At 39.7% G+C, this 27,398-nt stretch overlaps 2 protein-coding genes across 2 annotated transcripts; both read right to left on the reverse strand.

The window, feature by feature from the left end:
- Window positions 1-10,258: 10,258 nt before the first annotated feature.
- LOC136420535 (macrophage mannose receptor 1-like) lies at window positions 10,259-18,085 on the reverse strand. The gene is made up of 12 exons (XM_066407475.1): window positions 17,959-18,085; window positions 16,557-16,670; window positions 16,052-16,335; window positions 15,112-15,256; window positions 14,579-14,811; window positions 14,015-14,150; window positions 13,832-13,888; window positions 13,444-13,554; window positions 12,870-13,325; window positions 12,115-12,333; window positions 11,206-11,275; window positions 10,259-10,888 (listed from the first exon to the last, which is right to left on the reverse strand). The coding sequence occupies exons 2-12, from the start codon at window positions 16,666-16,668 to the stop codon at window positions 10,696-10,698; spliced, it is 2,016 nt and encodes a 671-aa protein (XP_066263572.1). The 5' UTR covers window positions 16,669-16,670; window positions 17,959-18,085; the 3' UTR covers window positions 10,259-10,695.
- A 5,421-nt stretch (window positions 18,086-23,506) lies between these two features.
- LOC136428157 (low-density lipoprotein receptor-like) lies at window positions 23,507-27,077 on the reverse strand. Its single transcript, XM_066417484.1, has 4 exons — window positions 26,896-27,077; window positions 24,852-24,995; window positions 24,013-24,150; window positions 23,507-23,908 (listed from the first exon to the last, which is right to left on the reverse strand). Exons 1-4 carry the CDS (start codon window positions 26,990-26,992, stop codon window positions 23,712-23,714), a joined length of 576 nt encoding a protein of 191 aa, XP_066273581.1. The 5' UTR covers window positions 26,993-27,077; the 3' UTR covers window positions 23,507-23,711.
- Between the last annotated feature and the right edge of the window lie 321 nt (window positions 27,078-27,398).

Consider the following 27,398-nt stretch of genomic DNA (forward strand, 5'->3'; position numbering starts at 1 on the left):
AGTTGTTCGGGTCATCATTGTAAGGATTCTGCGGATTCGTAGAGGGGTCTGCTGTTTTTGTCGCAAGGTCAGCCTTTCGTTTGGGGTTGAAATCGCCGTCCAATCGAGTTAATAATGCCGGCCCCTTGGATGATTGTTTGCCAACATCCATTTCTCCTATCTTTTGTGGCCTGCCTTCCGTCAGATGTGGAGGCTCTGGCGATCAGGTTCATATTGATACCCGCCACGGGAGCGCTGTCCTGAAATTATTTTTTTTTCAATTTCCTTGTTCTGGCTAGGGGTCTTTCCGGACTTCCCATCAACCTTCTTCTTTCGACGATTGCGACGGGAAACCTTTCTCTTTCCAGCTCGGGACTGGGTGTCATCGCTCTGGTTCCAGAGGAGGGAGTTTGTGCGAGGAGCAGCTCCCTTTCTTCTTTTGCCTCCTAACGTGTGCTCCATTTGGTGATGATCGAAATCTAGGAAAATGAAACTCTTCTTGGATGTCGGTTTATAAACAAGACAACGCTGTACTGTTGTATGACCACTCTGGTCTTTGATGGCATGAGAACGAAATGTCATCGGTTTTCTGTTGAACGCGAGTTGAATGCAACATAAGGGACCATTAAGCCGTCTTTATTCGTACATAGTAAAATAGTTGCCACTCAACCCTCGTAGAATCACCGTGGTTGTGACTTGATATCCAAATAATAAAACCCCGACGACTATGTGCCGGACTTGGTATAACGGGAATGATATGACTCTGACATGTTTGGAACAAGATTATATTTTGGAACCTTTATTTTTGTTTGAAATTAAGAATTATTGTTGTGCAGCCATTCTTTGAATCAACTCACCGTTCTCAGAGGGATATAATTCAGCAGGATGGCCAACGTTTTTCGGTAGATAGTGTCTGCCTTGCCAGCATCCACCTTCTCATACTTCAAGATAGCTGTGACAAGCTCTGCTGTGTGAACACGCACGTACCAGACTACTAGCACAAGTTTTCCCGAGCTCCTGTCAGTAGACTAATCGATGGCGACTGTTACGTAAATCTGTCACCGTCAATCTCCCGGGTAACTTTTCTGTCCACCACCTCATTGAGTTACTTGAAGCTCGTTGAAGGTGATGGCGCTGGTTTGCGTCGCGTTGCGGCGGCAGTAAGATCCTTAACAGCTGCCACACCCTGCTGCCTCTGCAGCTCAAGAAGACTCCTGAAGATCAGTCACAGATCATCATATATCTCTATTTGATATGAAGCTGATGTTTATTGGATATGAAGCTGATCTTTATTTGATATGAAGCTGTCGCTAATCCACACAGAGATACCTATTCATAATTCCTAATGGCTACATTCTCCATGAATCCTGGGAACTGTTCTCATTGCGGCCTCCAGCATTTGCCCTCTTGAGCTGGGCTGATTTCAGGCCCTTGGCCACCACCTTCCACTGGCTCGTAACCTTAGCAGCCACTGAGAGTGAGACCGTGTGGTATGTGGCGAGTTAGATCCCTTCGTACTAAGTCTGTACACAAAATAAGGCATGAAATAATTGAATGCAAGTATATAGCTTGAGGTAAGTTAGAAAGAAAAAAACCGGTACTCAAGTTCAGATACAACTTACAATACATAAGTCTAATGGTTGTGCCTAAATCCTTCAACACAGAATCTGGACTAACAGGATGTTGAGAGGTGTCAGATTTATCCTAATCAATGACCAGACTATTCGCCTCCAACAGTGGAGTCCGACTCTTACTCTCCCAGTGGTTGCTCATAGGGAGGAGTACTTCAATGCAGCGGGGAATTCCTCAATGAGATGACTGGAGTCAGGAAGCTTTTTCCCCAGAGCCAGAGAAAAACCTTAACATATCCAGAACCAGAGCCGTCACTAGAATCAATTCGAGATCTGGCCAGGGGTTTCCTGCATTTCCATCAGCTCATGCTGAGTTGTATCCACCTGTGTCAGGGCTGACGCTAGTGTCACACCGTCCTTCTGCAACTCCATGCCGAGACTGACAACACAAAATATAGTTAGATAAAGTTGAAATGTCAAATATATTCAAAGTCATTTGTGGGTAAATTAAATGCATGATGTGTCAAAAGAGCACTTCAAAAAATAATCTTCATTGGAAGTTAGTACGTTTGTACTGCCTACTGTTCTCCCTTGGGTATACAAGACACATTTTACCTGCTCAGAGAGTCTAGGACGTCCAACACCAGGTGAACGAACAGCATGCACCTGAAGCTATCCATCACCCACAGAACAGTCCAATATTTGTATGCAACGACCCATCCAAACAAATATATGTTCTGCTGCCATTGCGGTTTTGTGTCATCTAAATCTTCCTGTTGGTCACATAGTCTGTGTGGTCCAAAGTCTGTTCTACAGCTTAGGTTCACAAACAACGTTTTCCTATAACTAAAAAGAGGAGTTTGATCTATCCAATGTCTATTGAATCTATCAACTTATTAACAGCATCATGTTTTTTCATAACTCTTTACATGTGGAAAAGGGTGCCACAAAGGCCTCCATGCGTTTTTATATCGTAGTGTCTTTTGCCAGGCCGTTCATGTCATACTTCTGTCGGTAGAACCTGACAGTCAGCTTTCCCGACCGGCTCCTATACGTCATCTGGAACGGTCTAGTGGTCGATCACTTCACCCTGTGGACGGGAAAATTTCGGGTAAACACGCTGTCATGGTCATTATATCTTTGATTGGGTGAAGATCGATCTCTGTTACTTCTAATGGGCACCAAATGACTAATATTACAAATATAAATAAAAGCATGATAAAGTCCAATCAAACAACCCTATCAACAGTTGAAAGTATATCCTGTGAAACAAGTGTTTTTAGTGTGCAACAAGACTAATACTTGCATAGCATACTTTTTTAATGAATACGCAGTTTTAAAAAAAAACGGATTACTTACGTCAGGAGTGCGCTCTGTATCGAAGTGCAGCTTGCTGTTGTGTCTGCACCCGTCACTACGCGCCCCGTCCAGGATGGAGTTCAGGACGCCGAGGTCCGTCAACCTGACCTCCACCGTCCCGTACATGCCGGTCCCTCCGGTGTGGTGAACCTCCGCCCCGTACCGCATCATGAGCAGCATCATGTGCGAGAACAGCGATGGCGCCACTCTCTGGTGAAACGTAGCCAGGCCTGTTGCTCCTCCGAAGTCTGCTGGCCACATCCTCGCCGATTACGGTGATGTGGTAGTCCATGAGTGGCCCGGATATAGGCAGGGCGTTTCCTGTGACCTTCTCTATCTGTATAAATACAATGTTCTTGTTTTAGATATCACAGCATTACTTTTCAAACTGAAAGGATACTGGATTTGACTACTCCAGATCGGGGGAAGTTATGAATGTCTTACATCATGTTATATAACGAAGTCACGGGCTGTTGCAATTACCGTTGCGAACCAATCTGAATTGAAACTAAGTACTGCGGATAATATACAGGTACGGTGTCACTGTGTTGCTGAATGGGTCATACATTAATGTAACGTTTTCCCTTTCTAACAGAGTTTTTTCAATATCGTCATTTTACATCTCAATTGTATCAGCCAATAATATAAGATACGATTTATGAAAAACATGTCAAATGTACTAGTTTCCCATCATCAACAACAACTTTCACGACCATTTCCTCCTATGATGTATTTACCGACTTGCAATATGAATGACATAGAAACTTTGCCTCAGTCCTTTCAACCTTTCTCTTGCAGGAATTACCCTCTTAAAACATATTCCTGACCTGTGTTTATTTGATTGTTCCATTTGCTGTAATTCGATTAAGCTCTTGAAGACCATCAGGGGTGTGACCATGACCTTACTTCCTTCACTGATTCCGAAGTTGTAGTCAAGAATCTTCTACCTCCATAGAAGTTTACCTTGCCAACATTAGTATAACTGCGCCCCAACTCCACCGATGCGGGTCCCACAAGGAGAGGCGAATAGCTCCTCTGTCGTCACCTATTTTGACATCAGATTTTTGTATCTCGTCTTTCTATTTCACCGTGACTTTTTCCGTTGTTTCTATTGAAAGCACTTCTGTCACAACCTCATCATTAATAGCAGGAAGACTAATGTCACGAACGCTAACTAACTTAATAGTTGGTTCTTTAGCCACACATCCTACATCAGATTTTGCATCAAAACAGCCTGTCACTCACAACAAAATCACTTGTCTTCATACCAGACATGCTGATTTTAGTAATTTTACAAGGAGTGCTACTGTGTTCCTTACCGCAAAACAACTTCTGATTTCTGTTGGTACGTTGTTAAGTATTTAAGCCTTCTTTACGAGTCTGTCATTTGGTAGACTATGTAACCTAGGGTAGTATTTTATCAACTGTGTGAATCGATATATAGTGGACGGACTCCCAGTTCACCAATGACTCCGGCGTTAACGGAGCGTTTGGATACGCCAAGTGACATTTTGCACTAATTCAAAAGAACAATCTCCAAGTCTGAATTCTTAGGAGATTGACGGTTGCTCTAATGTTATGTTGTATTAAGTTTGATATAATATTCAACTTGTCGCTGTACTGTCTAAATCGAACACGTACAGGGCATGATACGGGAAGCTCTAAGGGTATGACTTTCTAGTCCCAATATCGTACTGAGGGTCCTACACTACCAAAAATGAAAAAAAGAAGTTTTTCTTGTTTTTCTTCCACACCGAAAATTGATCTTCCAGGCAGAAAATCATTCTGTGTCCAAGAAATCGTTCTTGTGAATGGAGCAAGCACATTTTTCTTGTTGCAATATTTTTGGTTTTGAGATTTTTTCTTATACTTCTTCTTAAACAATAACTGGCACCGTTTCATAATAGATGCGAGTCCATATCTTTACCTCCATAAAAAAAATGGAATGGATTTATAGTCGAACTTGAACCTCCTTGTCATCGTTTTCAATTGATGTCAATGACTCTGGCTAACCATTTGATCACAACCTCAATCTCAACTGTGATGATGAAACTTTGAAACTTTGAAACTTTGAAACTTTATTCTTCAAGTGCAACATCGCAAACACTGTGTCCGAATTGTGTTGCCTTTTACAGTGGTTTGTAAAAACGTTTACATTCATACTTCTTCTTTACATGATGGCAGTGTCTTCCCCCATGTCACGTTCAGGGTCGTAGTTGGGAGAGTCCGGGGCAGCTTTCTTTGCTCCTTTCATGTCTTTGCCCAGTCAGGTTTCTTCGGCAAAACGTTTTTAACATTTCAAGAATTCCTTATCGACCCTAAGGAGCATAAACGTGGGCAGACACAATATCATGTTTTGCGGAAACACAGCCATTTATTCCTCAAACGGAATCGTAACCAAATATATGAACAGTTGAGTTTAAATGAAATGATATCAAACAAGGTACATAAATGTAAACGATAATATTGTTAAAATATAAAATCCTGACCACGAGGTATTGTAGAAGTAGTTACAGTCAGACCGATGAGGAAGTGGTCGCATCTCAAGCTATCTTCTATAACTACTCCTCGACTAAAAAATTAAAGAGAACGAAGTCAAGAAATAATCTATTCAAATAGCTTGCCGTCTGCGCCTACAAGTGTAACGTATCGTGTTAGGGTAGTTCAATATCAGAATTCAATACCGTATTGAAACATTCAGACTAACGTTTCCAGTCTCTTTCTTTTGTGATTTGGGGTCATAAATGGAAAAATGTAATTTAAAAATTTCAAAATGGCCGATCCAAGATGGCGGTGATAGGGATCACTAACGACACATGACGTCATTCTATGACGTAATTTTGACGTCAATGTAATCGCCATTGACGTTGTATGCCTTGGCATACCTGAAAATCAATAATACACTCTATTTTGTTTGATACCTTTCAATATTATGGGACTTCCCTATTTAGCCTATAAAATCACATCGATGACGTCATAATAACGTAATATTACGCCATAACGTCACAAAATTTACAGAACTTATAAAACTTTACGTGAACATCACTCCCTGCAAATTTGGTGAGGATACATTATACCGTTTGGAAGTTGCAAGGAATTTCTTTCTAATTACGTAATAAACAATGCGAAATTATCTGGGGTCCGTTTGGACCCCAGCGGACAACACGCACACTTTAGAGTATAACTTTCGCAAAAATCGGCCAATGCCGGTAAAAAATTCTCAGGTGTTGTAAAATATGTACATGAACAAACTCTTGGAAGGATTTTTTTCTCCAACGAAAAATGTTGATATGGCACACATTAAAACACGCCTGGGGTCCAAACGGACCCCATACGGTCGGATGAGGGTTAAAGGACTGCATGTTCAATAAAGGCATAACAAAGCTAGTAAGGACATATAAATTCAAGAGTCACTTGTCTGTTTAGTTGTCCACAAAAGTAATAAGACAGTTCTAGTCAGTAAATAACTGCGTCTGATACTCTATTACTCAACGCGAGTTTCAGGGACAGGGTTCTTTCGCAGCCAACTGTTCGAACACATTAACTCGCTTAGTGTCAGGTCGGGAGTCGGGTGACGAAGATGCAAGGCGCATCGCGGCGGCCGTTCCGCGATGTCTGGAATTCTCCCCAGCTGCGTCGACTGGTTCGTATTAATCAAGGTCCTGCGGTCCTGTCAGCTGAAGCCGTTTATCGCCCTGCGCCGCCCAAATCTTCACCTACATAGTCACCCACACAGAAGAAAACGGTTTGTTGTCTTTGACATCAGACACCATCTGCCTAGCTTTGGCTAATAAAGATCTGCTAGCAGGAGATGGATCTGGTCGCATAGAGATGAATTGGCCAGCATCATTTCTAACACCTTTCAACATTCTTCTGGGATCATAGACTTTCTTCTTAGCTAGGAATGTGGCAAACTTAACAATCACATGTCGACCAGTTCCTTTCCCCAAATAGTGAATGTTATCGCTGTCCCCCAACGCCACAGTGACTTTGAGAAGAATTTCCCCAGTAGTTCCGTGTTTTCATAGTTACCAGGGAGACCCCAGATGCGCAGGCAGTCTTTGCGAGAATAATGGTCACTGTGAAACTGTCGCGCCTCCAGTGCCGCGATATTGGCGTGTTGTTCACAAATGAGTTGACTTTGTTCCGATAGTTTGTCTTCGTGTGCGCTTAAAATTCTGCCCATTCGCTTTATATCTGTTTACATGTCATCCATTTTGTCATTTAGTTTGGCAGAATTCCCAGTCTTTTGATTAGCAGCGCCTCCATTTTTCGAATGTACTCCACCAAGTAAATAACAATTAGAAGTCAGCTACCGTGGTTGGAGATGCACATGTAACTAGGACTTGACGAAAATGTTTGGTTTGAGCTGATCCTGGGTTGGACAGGTTAGACACAAACCTCCACGAGGGACACCAGAAGTAGAAGGAGTTGTGGAGCATCACTTCTCACAGGTCAGCGGCAGCCATTTCGATCCAGCTCATAAATGTTCCGATTCTCAATACGATGACGGTTTATGTCAAGTCTACAATAGAGGTTGGATGTCTCCGGAATGTAGATGTTCACATTCTGGCCTTCATTGGGGATTCCTGGCAGACTTATTCCCGAAAGAAATAGTGTCCTGTTCCCGGGTACTAAGAAAGGATACAGCATGTCCGCCATCTTGGATCTTTTTTTTTCAAATTCTTTGTAATTATTTGTCCAGGAGATTTTTATATTTTGGAAAAATTTTGAATGTTATTTCAACTTTATAATTATTTGCCCAGTTGGGTAAAGCTTTGGAAATATATATATATATTTTATGCAGTCGCTTTCAAAATGATTCTAAAATATCTGATTGGATTCAAATTAAAAAGAAAAATTTAAAGAAATTCTGTTGTTACTTAGATATTCTTTTATTCAAAATTATCTAAACTATTTACAAATATTATCTCAAACCCTCTTGGTGACTTGGAATGGACTCTAATTTCTGTGTCATCACCAGGATATCCCGGGTACACAGAGTGAAATGGAGCCCAGTTCAAGGTGTTCGCCAAATCCATGACGTACAGTGCTGCCAAGAAGACAGATGGCGGCCATATTGCCGATGTTAAGACATAGGCGCTGCACGACTACCATGTCGCCAAAATTCAAGAGATTGATTATGATACAGGCACAAGTTGCTGGATCGGGCTTCATCGTATAATGATAATAAGTGTGTCGCATCAAGAACTTGATTTCGACGATCCCCTACCTTCGCCGAAGGGTATTAACTTGTTTGGAAGATGTGTTTAAAATGTGTGTTATGGATTGCGTACTTAATTTATGATGATGTTCAGTTAAATTTAACTTCCGAATGCAAGTATGAAATTACCGTTTTTACAACCTTGGAATTATAGCATTTCCTTTAGCCCAAAACAATAAAGATCCAGCAAACCCTGCTAGAGTTATCCTTCTCCAACATGTCGATAACAAGTGTCCACTGTAGTAAGATAGGACCCCCAAAAAGACCCATCTTCGAAATTGACCTCTGTTTTCCCGACCGCCAACTACATACTTAATTTCATCACGATCCATTGAATTTCTCTCGAGTTATGTCACCAACAATCAAACCGACAATCACAAAATGTCCACTACAGCACCTAAGGAACCCTCCCAGAAGACCCATATTCGAACTTGACCTTCGTCTCCACAAGAGAAACCTACCTACCAAAAATGATGTTGCCAATTAGCACCTAATTTGCATAATTCATGCTTTTAAAATTATGTACATCTTTGTCTAGACTACCTACATATCTAATATCATGGGAATCTGTCGTTCCTTTTTTCAGTTATTATCCTTGGAAGATTTTGACAAAAACGCCCCTGCAGTTCTAGAAGAATCAGCTAGAGGCCCCGAACCTACACCGCGTCTTTCTTACATTACAACCATTTACATTTTATCTCCAGACGCCGAGATTTCACATAGACTCTATTGACGAAAATCAAATGTGTCTATATAATGTACTCTATGGTTCTGATAGTCAATTTTTTCTACTGGCACGCATGGCTTAGGTATCGTAAAAAGCAGGTCGTTATCATAATATATCATATATATCATAATAATATAACAGTGATGCCGTCCAAGATTGGGTTATTTATCTTATGTCATGAAGTATCCTTGAAGAATAACAGTCTAAGTGCAACATGATTAAAAAACCTTATCTACAACCTACATGTGATTAATCAAGGTAGCGTTGATTCGATTATAAAGTACAGAGGAAATCGTCTTAGAAAACCAAAACTGTTGTGAGCGTTCAACAAAGCCGTTTAGCAGAAACGTTGCAGAACAACGCTGAACATAAGGATTATGAGCATTGAGCAATAGATGTTTCATTGTTCTTTTACATCTTTGTCTTGGGAATTCATTCTAGCATAATACCAAATTGATATCGGTTTTTCAATACATTATCCGATTGAGCGGTGTACATTTGCTCATTTTGCAGATGCTTTCTACGATTTACGGTAGGAACCAAAATTTTTATTTTGGAAACGGACAGAGATTAATCAGAATGGAAAGTCATTCATGTATTACTAATCGAATCGATTTATTCTGAAAATTGAAGAATGGGTTGCGTCTGTTTTGCGGTATACAGTACGCGATCACTTTAAAGGATGTATCCCGAATGACGCATGCGAACGTGGCAAGGCAACCTTGATTTTTTTCTACATATTTCTAGATGCAGTTCTTTGCAATAAATAATCTGGGATTTTCAAACCATGTTTGCCCAATAATTTATATTCTTGTTTCCTGTCTCATTATGAGTAAGCAGAATTGAATGGAATTCAGTTATAGGGGTTTGCTTTCGCATACAGAATAGAAAATTTGAAGTCTTCTAGACGTTGAACGGGACTAGTCAATCCTTATGTATGAAGTAACGTTAGCGTTTAGTTGATATAACCCATTATAGGGCATAAGTACCTTAGGAATAGTCCATTTTTAAAATGTGTCCATTAGGAGCAGTTTTCATTTGTCATGAGGGAAGATGGAGTGAAATAGGCTGTATCTACTTTTCTAGTGTTATCTTGCTTTTATATGACGACGCAGGAGACAAGCACATAGATTTCTGATGTAAAACAAATTCCTAATAACGCAGAGCTTATTCATTTTAAAATAACTTAAAAATGACATTTGTTTCCATGTGTCCAAGGTAATTTTAGCTTATTTGATTAAATACGACATCCCAATAAAGATATCTTAAAAACACTTGCATGATGACGGTATTTTCACACGGACTATGTATTTTTCCTTTAAGCTAACAAAAATGAAATACTGCCATAAGGTATTTATCACAGGTGGTGGTTAAGGCGCTAAATGAAGTCATTTTGAAACTTGTCTTAGATAATGAACAGCCATAAAACTGCACTCTGGTGTCTATTACACATGAATATCTTAATACACTTTTAAACTATTGATATTTATAATGCATTTCAAATCTGTTAAGGTACTGAAATACAGAAATGCATATCATGATATTTTAGATTGCTTTGTATTCTTATCTCCACCATTATAATCTAGCATAATATTTGATAAAACATGCCTATTGAATTTCTACAATTTTGCAAACAACTACAACTATCCTGATTGTACACATGTACATAATGTTCGTCGATGCAATATTTCCAACTTTAATCTGCGCATTTTAATTCATATGCTAGCATACCAGGTAAGTAGTAATACATATTTTGCCGTAAGATTGTACTAATTCCCCTTCAGCTAAAGAGGGACTCATGCAGACATCTAAGGCTATCCTGAACAAAAAAAGGTTCACGCATTACTCCCCAGATGGGTCACTCGTTCAGCCTTTCGCTTGCAGATGAAAGATCTCGTGTCTTGCTCATCGCAGGGCACATCGTACCATTGGTCCGTTCCCCAGACGTTTTTCATCACTATGGCAACGCAGTAGTTAATCTTAGCGCCATCTGGTTGGGGGAATCCGGTGCGGAGGTCCATAAGCGACCTAAAGTAGTTAAAAGTAAACAATAATTGTTTTTACTGATAAACATAACAGATATTCTTCACGACTGAAAAATCAAAATTAGGTTCTACAGTTCATTTTTCAAATGCAAACCTATGTATACGTATCCAAACTATGATAACGGTATTGTCGCAAAAATCCCTTAAATGCTCTTGAAATGACTCACAAGTTCATTTTCACCTTAGTACACGAAAATAGTATATACAGAATTCCGATAAATTTTGGTTCTTGTCATGAATAAACGTGCCGCATGGATGGCTAGGCTAACGTTAAGGTAGTTGAAAGGGAAAAGTCCTAACCAGTCAGTAAATGTCACAGGAATACCATCTGTCCACACAAAGGTACGGTTCCTGTAGACATCGTAGAAGCCTGGAAGCAACAAATAATGACATCATCACCATTGGATGATTGCGAAGCAGAAGACCACAAGGAACCAAGGAACGACCTCCAAAGACATTATAATAGCAGAGATAAGTTATCGCGTAAATGTCAACTTTGTAAGTCTTCACAATGATTTCAACATGAACAGTATTCCATCCAGAGAAATTTGGCAATAAAACCATTTTGACCAATGCAATGCTGTAAAATTATTCTATGCAATAATACAATCGATTCAATGTATTGTTACACTATCTAGCTAGACATATGTTGTAAAGGGCAGCCACATCGATTTAAAAAAAAACCGTCATAGAATGACGTCATATCTATCTAGCTTCCGTCGGGATTCGTCAGCCTGATTATTTTGAAAATCATTTTTTTCAACATTTAACCCAAAAAGAGAATGAAAACGGAATGAACACGTCCAATTACACATTGTTTTCTTTTTGTTTTAAGCACGTGATATCTTCCGCCATCTTGGATTTTGATATTTGACTTCATTAGATTAGCATGTACAATAGATATGTTACACTAGAATACATACGATGCTACTGGTGTAGGAAAACAAGTTTAGATTGAAAAGAAATAAATGAAACCTCATTGTTTTAACTGAAATTAATGAAATCTGAAAATTGAGCCTGTCAGAAACCCATTGCGATTGAAACACAACAATAATAAACTTCTTTATTTCTATTTTTAAGTCGTTACCAACTAAATCATTTGAAAGTCACCAATTTTGTTTTTCCTAGCTCACGTTGTTCGGCAGTTATAAAAGTTGAAAAGTTGCACGGGCACTTTAGCCCCCTCCAAATGACAGGCAAGTGTAATACCAATGAAAAGCTTCGGATCAGCGGTACTCTTGACGACAACGTTTGTGACCAAAAGCACATGGAGAAATTCCATTTCCGCCAGGTCAGCGACACTGGTTAAGTTGGCCCCATACTCGCGGCATTTGACATCTGATTCAATCCAGCTCAGGGGTACGTCGTTTCGGAAGGTCTGGTAGCAGTTTCGGCGGAACAGGTGCCAGCCGCAGGGGCAAATAAATCCTTGAGTATATCGTATGTAAAACAACTCAATTACAAAACAAAGTCACATGAAATGTACACAGATTCTAAAACAAATAAAATAAATATTTACTATTTGTTTCATGATAACAACCTTTGACAACATTGTAGAACAAAAATTTCGTGAATTCGTACATACTTTTCTTTAGAAGAGGGAAGACACATGTAAGCTATGGATTTGATGATAGAATAGCATTATGTCTCTGGTGTATAAACAATAGATACAGTATACAATAGCTTTAGTTGTTTTGTTTATCTGACTGTTTACTGCAAATTAGTCCATTGTCATTTTTTTCTTAAAATCGTTCGATGTTGATTGTAATGTGGCATATGCGATGATTTATACAAGAGAAAACACAATGGAGCAAGGCGCTGAGTTTTGACCTAATAAAATTTTGAAGAAAAAAAATCCTGCATTCTGAGGATGTTGTAATATGTTCGATGAAAAAGACAAGCGGAAAGACAACGAAGCAAGGCGCTTAAGTATGTACATGATAAAATTTCAACAAAATCCTTACCTGCATCCTGAGGAAGGGTCTGCACCCGGCGGCTGGGGATGAAAGTGCTGATGTTGAAAGTTGCCATAAATCCGCGACTGCCGCCAATAACAGCGTTGTTACTCGTTGCCAGCATGGCTAACTGCATGTCATTGGAGCTAGAAACATAAAGTTTCTGATCGTCGTCATTACTACAAAGCCCATGTATGTTGTTCCACCTTACTGCCAGGAATCTATCCCTGATCTGCAGCACACGGCTGGTGCAGGCGCCCCTCGAGTACCCTGGCAAATCAACGTCAAGTAGCAGAAGACTGACATAGCTTCCCCTGGGACCATCAATGGTCCAGAGACAGATCACTGAACTCGGAAAGGCAGTCGGGTATCCGGGAGAGTAAATCAGCCCACAGCGGTAGTCATCTGGAAGACCACATCGGATGTTCCCGCAGGTTGTCTCATGAGCCATACAATCGTCGCACACTAAAATATTGAGAAGAAATGGAAGAAAACTACTATTAAAAGAAAATATCTTTGTTAGGCAATGTCGGTCAAAGAATATCAAGTTTGCTCACATAGAATGGAAAGTTGGATGTAGTACCTGTCATGTCCGGTATATTTCTATTGAGCTCATTTTCCCCAGTTTCTGTCAAGTCAGGATCAAAACAATGTGTGGTATTTTGACGATCGTCTTCGTGGTTTAATGATGGATCTGCAAAGAATCAGAAGAGATGTGAAGAAAATACAACTTTTTAGCGCTTCAAATGCGACATATGAAGTTAATTTGACACTGTGACATAGGATGTCACTGGGACAATAGAATTTGACCTAAACAAGAAAAGCAAAAAATACAATTAACATATACAGGTTGTTTTCCAAGATTGGAAAACGAAAAAGGGAGAAAGTTCCAACTATTTGTTGACTACTATCAGACCAACTATAAACCAATTGCACAAGAACATGTTTTTGAAATTGTATGGTTATCGTACCTTTCTCGCAAATGAATTCTTTTTCAACCAGGCTACAGGGTTGAAGACTCCATGGACCTACAGATGTTAAGATTATATGAAAGGTCAGTATTTTTGTTCCTGATGTCTGTGGATACAAACTGATTCGAATCATTGCAATCCTGCTAACATTAACGACCGGCACTAGGAAGAATGAGCACATACCATGGAGTTCGAGTACGGCACAAAAAGGATCATTCAGTCTCCAGAGATATTCCAGGAAAACATCAAATGCAATGTCCTGCTCTCTGAACGCGTGGCCTGTAGGACTCCCATTGGTCCAAGTAAAATTGCCCATTATCTAGAAAGAAAGGAAAATAGCGGGAATGATTAATCCACAGAATGCTTGTATAAATGACTTCCACATTAATATTATCTATGCTTGGTCATGTACACCTTTAACTAACTTACAAATATCGCAATATTGACAGATCATTAGCACTTAGATGAATGATAGAATTTTGCACTTAAAAAAAAACAACATTACAAGTACGGGCCAAAATGTACAAAAAACGGAAGTTCTGCTGCAATACCAAGGTCACAAACAGGGCGACCCAACATCTACCCACATACCAAATATCATCCAGAGATCTTTGAGTTATGCTGACTACAATAATCCTGAAACACAAACATGCAGACACACACACACACACACACACACATATATACACACACACACACAAAGCTACATCTCCATTTCTAATGAGGGCTTGCTTAAACGCGATGTACCTCCCATTGTTTCTTCATGACGATTGCGTCAAGCTTCATCCCTATCCATCCACTACCAATGCTGTTGCGGAGAAACTCATTCTCCTCTGGCGTGTTGACGGCCGCCAGGTGACCACCCAGAGCTTGGCAGTACCTCTCCGAAGCCCACCAGACAAGTGGAGAAGTGAACTTCTGGTAACAGGTTCCGTTAAACATCGTCCAACCTTTGCCACAAGTTTTGTCCTTGAAACGGTCTACAAATTTAAAAGAATTGAAGATACACAAATCTCACCAACATATACATACATACATACATGCAAAAGAAAAACGTAGCAAAGCATGTGCATAACAGGTGACGTATAGTCGTTGAGAGCTTCATATTCCTAATAAACAATTATTGAATAATGGCACATCGCCAGCGTAATCTAAATCTAAAATCTGGGCAATTATATGCATGCCGAAAAGTTGATTCCTCGAACCTTGATTTCATCAGTATATCGGAAATGCATTTTGAACCAAAAATTGAAGAAGAAAAAACTACCACAGAATTTGACCTTTGATGGGGCAACCTAGTAGACCAACGTCCAAAACAGCCATGTCCAGCAAATGCTGCGGGGTTACCCTCACGACTGAAGTGTACACTGCTATGGCCAGGTAATGCTCATATGAATTTGCACTCAGCTCCGGTGTTTGAAATACCTTTAAAAGAAGACAGCGTGTTTGAAAGTTCGTCGTTCCATGTATTTATGAACATAACGTCAGGCGAGTGCGTACAACATTAGTACCGGCCACAAAATGACTGAATTTATATATATATATATACATATGAACTCGAATTTGAGAAAGCAAAATTAACATACAAATCATGCTATAACAAACAATAAATCTTGTATCTCCAGGGCGTCGTGTGTCAAATGATGGTGTAAACATGTCTAGTTTTTCATCCAAGGTTCAGAATGTCTTGTTAAATAAAAATATGTTAAAACGACTCTTTGTTTTACGAGATACGTTGTCCACTCGAAGTTAGTGTGACCTTACTAACACTATAGGGGTTGTATGAACCTCCTTGCCCTATTTCACCGGATCCACGGCACGTTGGCGGCCGTGCTGCGGCCTAAACGGGATGTCTGTTACCCTTAACTTGATAATGGAAATATCATGCAAATCGTGCAAGTACGACCAAAACGACAACAAAACACACAAAGCGTAAATATTATTCGTTTTTTATCTAAAAGTATGACTTTCGTTGGGTGCTCTGTCGAATCGGTAGGTCGCAGTGAGGTCACCAACGTGCCGGGTATCCAGTGAGATAGGGGCTTTGGACCATTTTGGAAGATATTTATTCGTTATGAAAGTACGGCTAGTATTTTTTTTTTCAAATTATATTAGGTATTGACAGTTGGAAATGTTGCCCATACAGGTTCATCCTGAAAATCAAACTGTTGGCTCTGCTTTTACCCACAAACAGAACAATAGACATGTTAGAAAATATACCTTAACTTCTTTCCCATCCATGTAGGTTGCTAAGCAGTTGGCCCTAAGCCCGTATCTCAACGTAAATGCGGGGGGATGTGATGACCTTGAACCGGAAACAACTATTGCAGCCAGCTGTACGGGATTTTTGAGGGTGATTTGCAGCCAGTCCTCAAGACTCTCGATTACCCACTCCGTCAGGGACAGACCTCGTCTACCCTGTTTTGGATGACTTGCTCCAATACCTTCGTCAAACGTATACCCCTCCACTATTAAAGATATAGGTAGCAGGCAGGCTCCAATATCTGCAATAAGAAAAAAGATTATGAAACGATTTTACGACAAGACAAGAGGGACATTCTTATCAAGTAATGCTTTTCCAATATTCAATAGGCCCACAGCCCCATTTGATTTTTCATAGTTGTCAGATTCTAGCAGTTTTATGTGTTTTCTCTTAGTTACTTATTAACATCCAGGACGACAACAACAGCAATGTTTCCATATCATATACACGAAAAAGGCTTACCAATGCAGGCGTCCTCATCCGAAGCATCATGGCAGTCAGGAAACCCGTCACAGAAACTGTTTCCCGAAACAAACCGGTTGGATTTGACGCATGGCAGTCTGCCTGCATACATGGCTTGACACACATAAAATGTTGACTTTTAAAGATAAACTCCTTTTAGTTGACTCTCTTTGTGGTTCGCTTTGTTAGAGGGAAGTTATGAGCATAAAGCTCGTGTCATCTAGTACAATTGAAGTGTCAATTGTTCCATTGCCAATGAAAGTAAAGTTTCACTTTGAATAATCAAAACGCCATTGCGTTGGTACCGATAAAAATTGAAATCCATTTCTTCCAGTTTCACTAATCCTGTTTCAAAGCCTACAAACTGAGAAGCCCTTGCAGTTTCAATGAAAGCTAGTGGATGAGCCGAACTTTTTTCCATAGCCCAAGGGACATCTAGCTACCAAGAAATTGTGATCATAGCTTGTCCAGAACACTAGATGAAGAAGAGTTCAAAGAACCAATTCTAATACAATTTGGAAAAAAATTTTCCAGCAGTTTGATCTTTGCCTTATTTACAAACGTCATTATTATGACATTCAAATCATCCACTAAAATCATACTATATTGAGGTCATTAATATAGGAGCAGCAAGCACGTCACCGGAACGTACTGCGCCTGCGCGAAACTCTGCTATGTAATCCGTATGTGGCTTCAGAAAAACGTACCATATAAGGTAGGGAAAATAATGATGCAGCGTTCACCAAACATCAAAAAAAAAACAAGAGAAAATCCAGGTTTCTGTTGGATGTTTGGTAAACGTTGCATCATAATTTTCCCGTTGCATAAGATATCTTTTTTGAAACAATATTTGGAAACTATAGACGGGATATTATCCTTTCATATGCGAACACGTCCTTACGTACGTTTTTCTGAAGCCCTATGACTATGAACATTACATAGAAGAGTGTCGCGCAGGCGCAGTGCGTTCCGATGACGTGCTGGGGCAGCATGATGCAGTTATCACGCTGACTCCTAAATAGACTATACATACCTACAAATAGCACGGGGTGTCGCGTCGTCCTGTAATGCTAAAATACCTGCTGATAGGGCGCCTAAATCTTCTGGTTTCTTTGGGACAATTTACCAAATTTCACACCTTACAATCAACAGGGTATTAAGCTGTAGGTACGAATATTCACGCAGTGAAAAACACTCTTTCCAGGAGGTTAAAAAAAGACTGCCCTGTAATCCCGAGGAATCCACCAGGTGACCGAAAACTTCGCCATTCCTTCGAAAGGACAAAACCTAACAATATACTTTATCCATGACAATCCATCCGAACGTTCTTGACTTAACATTCAAACAACCGCAACCAAAAACATGTTCCTTCTTGAACAGAAGCAGGTAAAACTTTACATACCACATCTCCGTGGATTCTCGTCAACACCCGTCCTGCAGTCTTCTTTCCCGTCGCAATTTTGTGTGACTTTGATTTCTTTGTATTGCGCAGAAACACCCAGACGTACTGCGGTATCCGCGCAGGTCGTTATACCTAATATGTTAAAATAATGATGGGGACGTTAGCGAGTTCAGATACGATAATTGTATATAATATAGTTTTCTTTCTATTCTGTATACATGGGTCCCTTTGCATCTTGCGCCATCCTTTTTATTTCCGTATATTGTGTTTATTTTTAGTGGGTAGGTGTCACAATTCACTGTAAACCTGATTGGTGTTTGGTAATAGATCTTTTTTGTTATCAATCAGCAAATGCTGGGAAAAAACCTACCGCAATTCTTTTCGTCGGTAAAATCCAAACAACCAGGGACCCCATTACAGGAGTCATCAGACACGCACTTGTGTGTTGCTTCACATTTTCTATCGTCATGGAGGCAATCTACTCCTTCTGCAAGTAACAAGGGTGTGGTAAAATCTGATAACGTCGTTTACTCTAGTGCCTGTTCTCATGATCAGTGTATCGCAGGGAATAGGCAGTTTTGTATCAACATCTCAAGACCTAGACCATCATTCGAATTTCTTATTACCAATGCAAATTTTAACCAAGAAGGCATGACTTTTGCTTTATAATGTGCACATTTACAGCCTATATGTACCAATGCTGAAATCGAAATAGCATAGTATTAAGATTTTTTTGTTTTTTATGTTGATTTTCATTCAAATTAAGACGTAAACATATTTGTAAACAAAGAATATTTGCTGACCCGAAAAAGAACTGGGCTTGCTGCCTTAATTTTCTAAATAATTATCATTGCGAAATGCTTTTACAATTCAGTTGTAATTGATGCAAAATCTTGTAAACGAAAATGTCATGCATCATTTTAAACATGTTCGGTGATGGATTTTATAAAACATAAAAGATAAAAATCGATTTGCAAATACATAGCTAGACCAACAACAAAAGACACTTCGCAGGGGGTCTCCAAAATGTTATTATTCTTATTTTGAACCATGTCTAATTGTGGTGACATTTGCACTCATTCCACTTATTCTTGTAGATATTATAATATTGTATTTCTCTGCCACAACAGTGTAGAATTGGTTTCCTTCAAATGAGTATCCGTGGTGTTAACAAAAATGAAAGAAAAGAAAACTACCGCAGTCTTGCTCGTCCTCCCAGTTACCACAAAAGTCGCGATCGTCACATATGTTGAACGTCGCTGCGCACTTTCCGGAGCTGCAGACATGATTGTACGGATCATCTGATACCGTCAGTCCCCTTGCCTTTCTTTTGTCTTTATACTCTTCCAAAGCGGTCCAATACCCTGCGCAACTTCCTTTTATAAAAGTAAAAATATGATCTCTTTTTATTTCCTTATGTAAACACCAGCAATGTCGGATGCATGAAAGTGATTTGATTATTGCCAGGTAAACATCTCTAGATTAAACCTTATAAAGCACGATTTACTACTTATGACTGCAATCAATTTTTTTGAAAAAAAAAGAAGAAAAAAGACAGCTATGTCCTAAAGACAAAATTCATTAATAGATTAGCAATAGCAGATGGACATTTTCCTGTTCCCAAGATATTTTCTCATTCTACAGTCATAACTGCCTTAAAATACAAATATAAAAGAATGGATATATATCTATAGATTAACACTGCATCAATTAACAGAAATCAAAAGAATGGATATTACATCTGCAGTAGATACGTTAAAAATGTCTCTAATTGAAGTTCATATATACATGTTTCATTGACATACAATTATCAAGATATGTAAGATACACGGACATGCGTTTACCGCAATTCTGCTCGTCAGCAGGACCATAAAAAGCTAAAGTTGCATCGTCCATGGATTCACAGTCAGGATGTTCGTCACACACAAGGTGTTGGGATATGCACTGATGCCATGGCCAGCCACAGTCGAAGCCACCAACAGTATGGCAGTACTCTTCTGCATATGTTTAATGTATCAAATTAATGTTATTATTCCATTGTTTAAATTGAACATAAAAATGTACGCCAAAGTAGTTACTCAAGCAAATGGATAATATTTTGAAACAATCAGAGGTTTCAGACAGAATCCGCTGTCTTTCGTCAGTGACTGACGAAAGTAATGGACGTTAGTCACTGAGGAAAAATATCGGATTCTGTCTGTAAGCTCTGACTGTTTCAAAATGTTATCCAGTTGCTTGAGTAGCTACTTTATGCGTTATTTTCGTAATACCTTACCACTAAACACATACTAGAAACATCTCAACAACCTGACTAGTAAATTTCAGGGAATCAATCCTGAAGTAATACGAATGACAATGCATATATTCCTGTGATACCCTATTTTTCTCTCGCGACCTACTAAATATAATAATATAATATAAAATAAATTGGTGTTAAACCCATTATAGCCAACGTGATATCATTGCGAAAATAAAATTATTCTACTGAAATGCAATTCTATGTTTTCAATAAAGTAATTACGGAAGTAAAATCGATCGAATTTAGGTTTCCGAACTGTTTGTGCTAGGTTTATTATATTGAAATGGAAACAATACCGCAATGCTGTTCATCGTCATGACACTCATTTCCAGCCAGAGAATGACACTGCTCGCGGCCATCGCAAATATCCTCTGGTTTGTAGCATCCCGAGATCTGATCACAAGTACACTCCCACTCGGTTTTCTCTTCGCAGATACGGTCTATGTTCATGTATAAACACACACCAAAAGTGGCGTTACACAAATGTAAATAAAATTGATAAAATCATTGTTTTCAGCTGTTTCATTTGGCGTGTTCCGTTAGTGCGTGCGCGCGCGCGTGTGTGCGTGTGCTTTGTGTGTAAGTTTGTATGTGTGTGTGTGTACGTTTGTGTGCTTGCTTGGTATGTGTTTGTTTGTGTGTGTGTGTGTGTGTGTGTGTGTGAAAGTGGCATAGAAGATGTTGATGTACTAGAATTTTATAAATGAATACAGGCCCCTGAGGTGTCTATTATTCTGCGTTGAAACAATTATTTTTACAGGGTTTATTCTGTCTTGACATGCTTTAGCTGGCATCTAGCGTCATTCCCGAGAAGAAAAATGATAAAGATTTTATTCATTCTGGTGATATATGTGTTCGTAGCTCGGATAAATGAGGTACATGTAGGGCTTTGTAGATTATCCCTTAAAGTGGCAAGGGCGAGATATGGGCCAACTCAAGAAGTGAATGATTTTTACATCGATGCTTTAAAGCCTATATAACATCGACACAATGGGATGTCAATTAAAGAAATAAGGGGTTTTGCTGACCTTCCTGGAATCTGCATGTCTTTAAATGTATGTCATTTGTAAAAGAGTATTTTAAATGCATTCAAGTTTGCGTAGTTTCAGTTTCGTGGTAGGGAGAGAATTGAGTGTTCGCGGTGGTGTTAAATTCGCGTTTGAAACAAAAGTAGCGCTACAGAAACACCGACAAAAGACATAAAACCACCGCGAACATTTCTGCATTTAGAGTATTTTCTTGTTAGAAATCAATTTTGCAGATATCTAAGGCACATTGAAACGGAAGTTACTTCCTCACAATAGAAAGTCAACAATGTGATTGTTAAGTTTTTGTACAAACGACGTACGCGCGCAAGAATATGCCATGGTAAAATATACTGACCACAATTCATTTCATCCACCCCGTCACGACATTGTATTATAGTGTCACAAAAGCTGTCGTTTGATAAAGGCAAACAGGTATTTTCGAAGAGTGGACATCTCTCACACATGGATGGGTCTATCATCCCTGTAAGAGAACGGTGTGTGCAAGTTACATTGTGGTCTATCAGTTTAGAATATTTGTCTCAATTTAATTGTATCACCATCAACTCGGTGGTCTGTCACTAGGGTATTCTTTTCCGTTGCTACGTGCGTTCGATAAGGTATCGGGTTACACGAGGCAACATTTTGGCTAACGGCAAAACCTTTGTAAATAAACAATATATTGGGGACGGGAAAATCTTTCCAAAATAAAACGAAATTAGCGATTTTACAAACTTTGAATGTTGCAATTTTGTGCTGAATAACTGATTTGTCTATATTTTGCTCCCGAACACGTTAATTCTCTGGTTTTAGGGAGCCCGTTTTTTCAGGCACACATCGCAAAGGCCAGGCTTCAAATATCAACGAATATCTCTTATTTTCATATTTTTCGTCGACCAGGAACAAAACGGAACTTTGTGTTTTTGGGATTTTTCAATTTCTGTTTCGACAAATCTGTTGACAAATGGCATTTTTTGACATTATTCGCACTCAATTGCCAATAATTCAAAATCAAGGCCATTTTTTAAAAATCCCCAAAACACAAACCTCGGGAAAACCGTTACGGCCATTTTGAGCCACAAATAATGCTACGTTGTCGCTTTTTGAAGCTGATCCTTTACGATGTTTGAACGCATGTCATGCCCCACGGATAAGGAGAGGGGGTAATTGACACGGGCGTAAATAATCCTTCTAATATCCAAGGTCAGCAAAAACAACGCCAGCAGCCTCGTAACATATGTTAGGTATCCACAACAAAGTCCCCGCAAAGATATTCTCTCCAGGAAACAGGTAAAATTCGTGAAAGAAGTAGTTTTTCTCCTGATGCGGAAAAGGGGCCCGACCGTGCTTGTTTACGGCGAAGACATGCAATGACCGCAGGTGACCCCAGATCGAACTCGCGATCGGATCGATTACGTCATTTCGAACATCATGGAACAGCGTTCGAATTCGGCTGGACATGTGAGTTTCTGAGCATGAATTTGACCACCGTGCAATTTGTCATTTTGAGGCGATTGAACTGCTCCAAAGACTGCTGATTGAATTTTGATGGTGATTTTTACAAAATCACCAGGATATCTGTCAGTCATCAGTAGTTGAACTGACGGTAAGGTTGTTGAATCCTTAAATGGGTAATACAATAATAAATTCTCGACAAACAATCTGGCAAAAATAGAATGATGATGATACCAGATATTGAAAGCTTTCCATCTGTCTCCTCATCAAACAGATACACGAGTAAATTCTTACACGAAAGATAAAACAAACATGATTTACGACTTATTCATGATCATACGCTCACTAATATGCATTCCATTTGTAGAGTTGCAATAATATTAACAGAATTCAAACTGGTATAACATGAATGGCACATAAATGGCTTTTCTGATAGGCAGATATTTTTTCAACATGCATGTGTGTCTCATTACCACAGTGACTTCGTAGCGGAATATACATGTACCTTGGAAACAGCTGACTTCGTCTTGGTAATACCAGTCATCATGTCCATCACAAACACTTTCGAATGGGATGCATACTTCATGATGTAGGTACAACACATCAGTCCCCTCCATGAATATCTTTCTGTCCCATTTGGTGAAACCAGCCATTGCATGAAGCCCACAGTAATCTTTAAAAAATGCCAAATATTAATGAATGAATGAATGAATGATGACCTTTATTGCACATTTCTACCACACTTGGCTAAGTACAGGTCGCAACAAAATAAAATAACAAGTACAGTTAACGGATACAAAATAATATGACTATCATTAGATAAATTCTACTTCTCCTCGCTTTTCTGTTATAGTAGAAATAAAAGAACAGACGTGTTTTTCAATGGAAGATGGCTCGTGTCTTTTATAATTTTGTACGTGAATATTCGATCAGCAAGGTGTACGCTAGGAAAGACAGTGAATTTTCCTACATAATTACGTAAGCACTCTGATCAATGATATAGATAACACGAAATACGGAGTATAAGGGAAAAAAATACCGCAGCCGATCTCATCCGAGAAGTCCCTGCACTGTACTGCTCGGTTGCATCTGCCCTGCCCATTGATACACCTTGGGAACGGGGGGATGGAGTCTTTGCAGGGCCAGTACCCTATAGATGTGCACGATTCGTCTGTAGTTTGAAACCGAAAAAAAAATAAAAATCTTTGGATTACAATATCGACGTGTACATGACAGAATTCTGAATACAGCTACAGATTGTAATAAAAGCCTTACCACAGTCCTCTTCGTCCGACCCGTCAGCGCAATCAGAAATGCCGTTGCACAAAAACTCCCCCTTTACACACCCGGGGGAACCACGGCACTTCCAGTAGGCGGCATCGCCGAATGCGCCATGAAGGGAGCAGAATTCGTCTTTCAGAAATTAAAGAAAGTAGGTAACGTTAGATTTGGGTAGGTAACAAAATAGACGGCAGGAATTTTTCGCGCCTAAACCCGCAAATATCTTTTTTTTTTCTTTTTGATTGTGAGTTAGAGGACGGAAGGAGGTCCGAAAGGACACCATAATCTTTCATTCAGTAAATTTTAATTTCAATTTCTATGGTGATCATTACACATACATTCCTTCAACAAAGCAAGATGAATATGTTGACCTTTTTTTGACTTCGGTTTTTGACAGACTAGGACATGGTGTGACTAATTTCAGCTGATAATCATAATTATGCACAAAATATCAAAAGGACCATGTTTTCACAAACCCTATCCTGAACGGCTTATGCTAGCTATAGAGCTATCAATCTTGCTAACTTTTCACAAAATTTTGTTAGCAAAAAATTAAAGTCAATAATTAAGTTTGCTCGTCGTTTTTCGCGTGTCGGTTTCTGGTAGGCACTTTTATAAAATTTGCTAATTCAGGTTAAAATAATGAAGTTTCTTGATGTTTTCTTCGTAAACCACACTTGTTTTCTAACATCAATAACATTTCATTCAATTCAATTTAACTGAAAGCATTCAATGTCTATATCTTTGCTAATTTTATTAAGTTAATAACCATGCAGCATGCATCCAGGTCAGAAGAAAAAAACACAAAAAAAGACTTAATGTAGAATGCATACCACATTTGATCTCGTCCGATCCGTCCGAGCAGTCTTCTTGGCCATCGCAAATTTTCGTGATCTTAACACAACCTGACAAATCACGACACTGGATTTCGTCTCGTTGAAGTAGATAGTTACGTTTCCTGTAGTCCACGCAACTGTCTGCGAAAATAAAACACGTGATTTAAAGATGATGTTTCTTATGGCACATGTATTTCAATAGTCATTTACGGTCACATACAATATACTGATCTAGACTTTTCTATACCATTCCTATATAAAACGGCCCATGTAAAAATAAAAATTGTACAAATTGCTGATTAAAAGGCTCCCAAAAAGTAAAGCAGCATTCCACTCCTGAAGCAGCTTTATTAATCATCAGAGACTAAATCTCTGTATCCCAGTATTCCTAAATGTGCGTTAGTCACACCACTGCTTTTGTTAACCGCCTAATAGATGGAAGATTACGGACGTCGGACGTTGTCATGCAGACTATCTGCCGAAGCACGCCCAGGTGTCGGCCGGGCGTCGATAGGCTTAGCGACGGTCGGCCGAAGGTCGGACGCCTTCGCCCGAGCTTCGCCCGACCCTCGTCCGAGCGTCGCCCGAGTATCGCCAGATTTCCATTCTGTGAAAATGTCTGGATCGGGGTTAAACGACTGATCTGTTGACTTTGTGGCTCCTGCGCTACTATTTTGATTGGTCTATAACAAAATTCCTGTTAATGTTATTATTTTCAGTGTGCCCGCCCACTTCACTCATACCCTTCAGATTTGCCACAAGTCAGAAAGTAAAGTTGGTCCAAATATGAGCTTGTTACCAGGTCAATTGATTCTGACTTCGTCCGTGTCCAAGAGATGGTACCGTCTTATGTGGGATTTATGATTATTAGTGTTCGACGGACGTCGCCCGAGCTACGTTCAATTTGTGACGGGGCAGATTTTCAGCAAAAAATACGGTCGACGCTCGGGCGATTTTGGAATTCGGCGAGCTTCGGGCGATCTACAAAATCGGCCGATGCTCGCATGAATTGTGACGCCGGCTAAAAGACAGCGGAGGTAATTTAGCCAAAAGTCGGGTGCATGTGTGTCCCGAAAAATGTTAATCTAAATAATACCCGCTTCTGGAATAGAATGCTCCTTTAACAATATGTCCTTGGAGTCTATATGCCATTGACTATGCACAAATTGGAACACAACCATCACTCTTCCCCTATTTCAAAAGATTCCTGTTATAAAAGTTCAGGTCATGAGGTCTTAACCTTAATAAGCTAAAAAAAGTACAGTCAATGTTAAAGCCATAGACAACCCCAGAGGAGAGTGATCTGGTTCGGCTGATGATTTTTTTTTTAAATCCAATAACGTAATTGTATTTGAAACTTAACCTTGAACCTGGACTAGGCAGCAGTTGCATTATACAGTATTAATATTCTGATGACCCTTATACGAGTACCCTTCAGATTAATTACAGCCAGGTTTATGTAAATTGCCTTCGTACTGTGTTTCTGGGTACTTGTTTGTCAACTTATAGTTTTAGTAACTGTATTTTCCACTTCCTTTGGGTCAAAAATGAGCTTTAATATGTGTCGATCATCCCATACTTAAGACTTATATAAGGTCTCTCACAAAAATGGGCCGCTCTAATGTAGGAAATCCATGCCCGATGTTGGAAATAAAGTTTGTTGCGTTTGCGTGAATTTCCATCCTTAGCAGCATAATTCTTCTATTGAGTTGACCCAAAAATTGACCTGCAACGTCAGCAATTATTCCATAGGAACGAATACTTCTCATCGTGCATCCCATCCCATGGTCTGCATGAAGGGGCAGTACTGAATTTCTGGATCGCACTTATTTGTTCATCTGTAAATAGATTTTTGTAAATTTGGTTGATTTTGTATTCATAAAGATGTGGCCTTACAAATAGCGACTGTTTTTTTGGGTTGTCTATGCCTTTGATATTGGCAAAGATGCGTGCAGACCGTCATATGGTCAGACTGCACCTTTGGCAGACTTCGCTTAGCTGCTTGCTAGACGGGTCAATTCGTAAAAAGTAAAATCCCTACCGGGACAGTCCCGCTCGTCCTCTGTGATTTCTCCACAGTTCCGGTCACCGTCGCACACTCGAGTTGGGCTGTAACAACCCACTTCTCCGTCACACATTCGCCGATGCTTCTCTGGACAACTGGCAAGCCCTGGGAACAGAAAAAAATGGCACTTTGACCAACACCTCGGGACGTTTGACCAATTGCTGGCGCTAGGTATCCGCAAAGACACGTGTCAATATAGTCACTTGTCTGTAACTGTCGCGAGTTTACGTCCTGAAGTAATTGGTCATTATTGTTCCTGAAGAAGGCAACCTATAAGGCACACCTCGGATAGAACGTTAAATGGAGGTCCCGTGTTTGAGGAGAGCCACACCCCGTGGACGTAAAAGAACCCACCACACCTATCGAAAAAGGGTAGGGTCATGCCCCGGTCTGCGATGGTCCAAAACTTACAGTCGGCCGCACACTGGTTAGCCCTCAGTAATAGCCTCCGGCTAATTGGGTAACCCTGGCATTTACAT

The sequence above is a fragment of the Branchiostoma lanceolatum genome, chromosome 1, assembly GCF_035083965.1.
Source record: "Branchiostoma lanceolatum isolate klBraLanc5 chromosome 1, klBraLanc5.hap2, whole genome shotgun sequence".
NCBI lineage: Eukaryota > Metazoa > Chordata > Leptocardii > Amphioxiformes > Branchiostomatidae > Branchiostoma > Branchiostoma lanceolatum.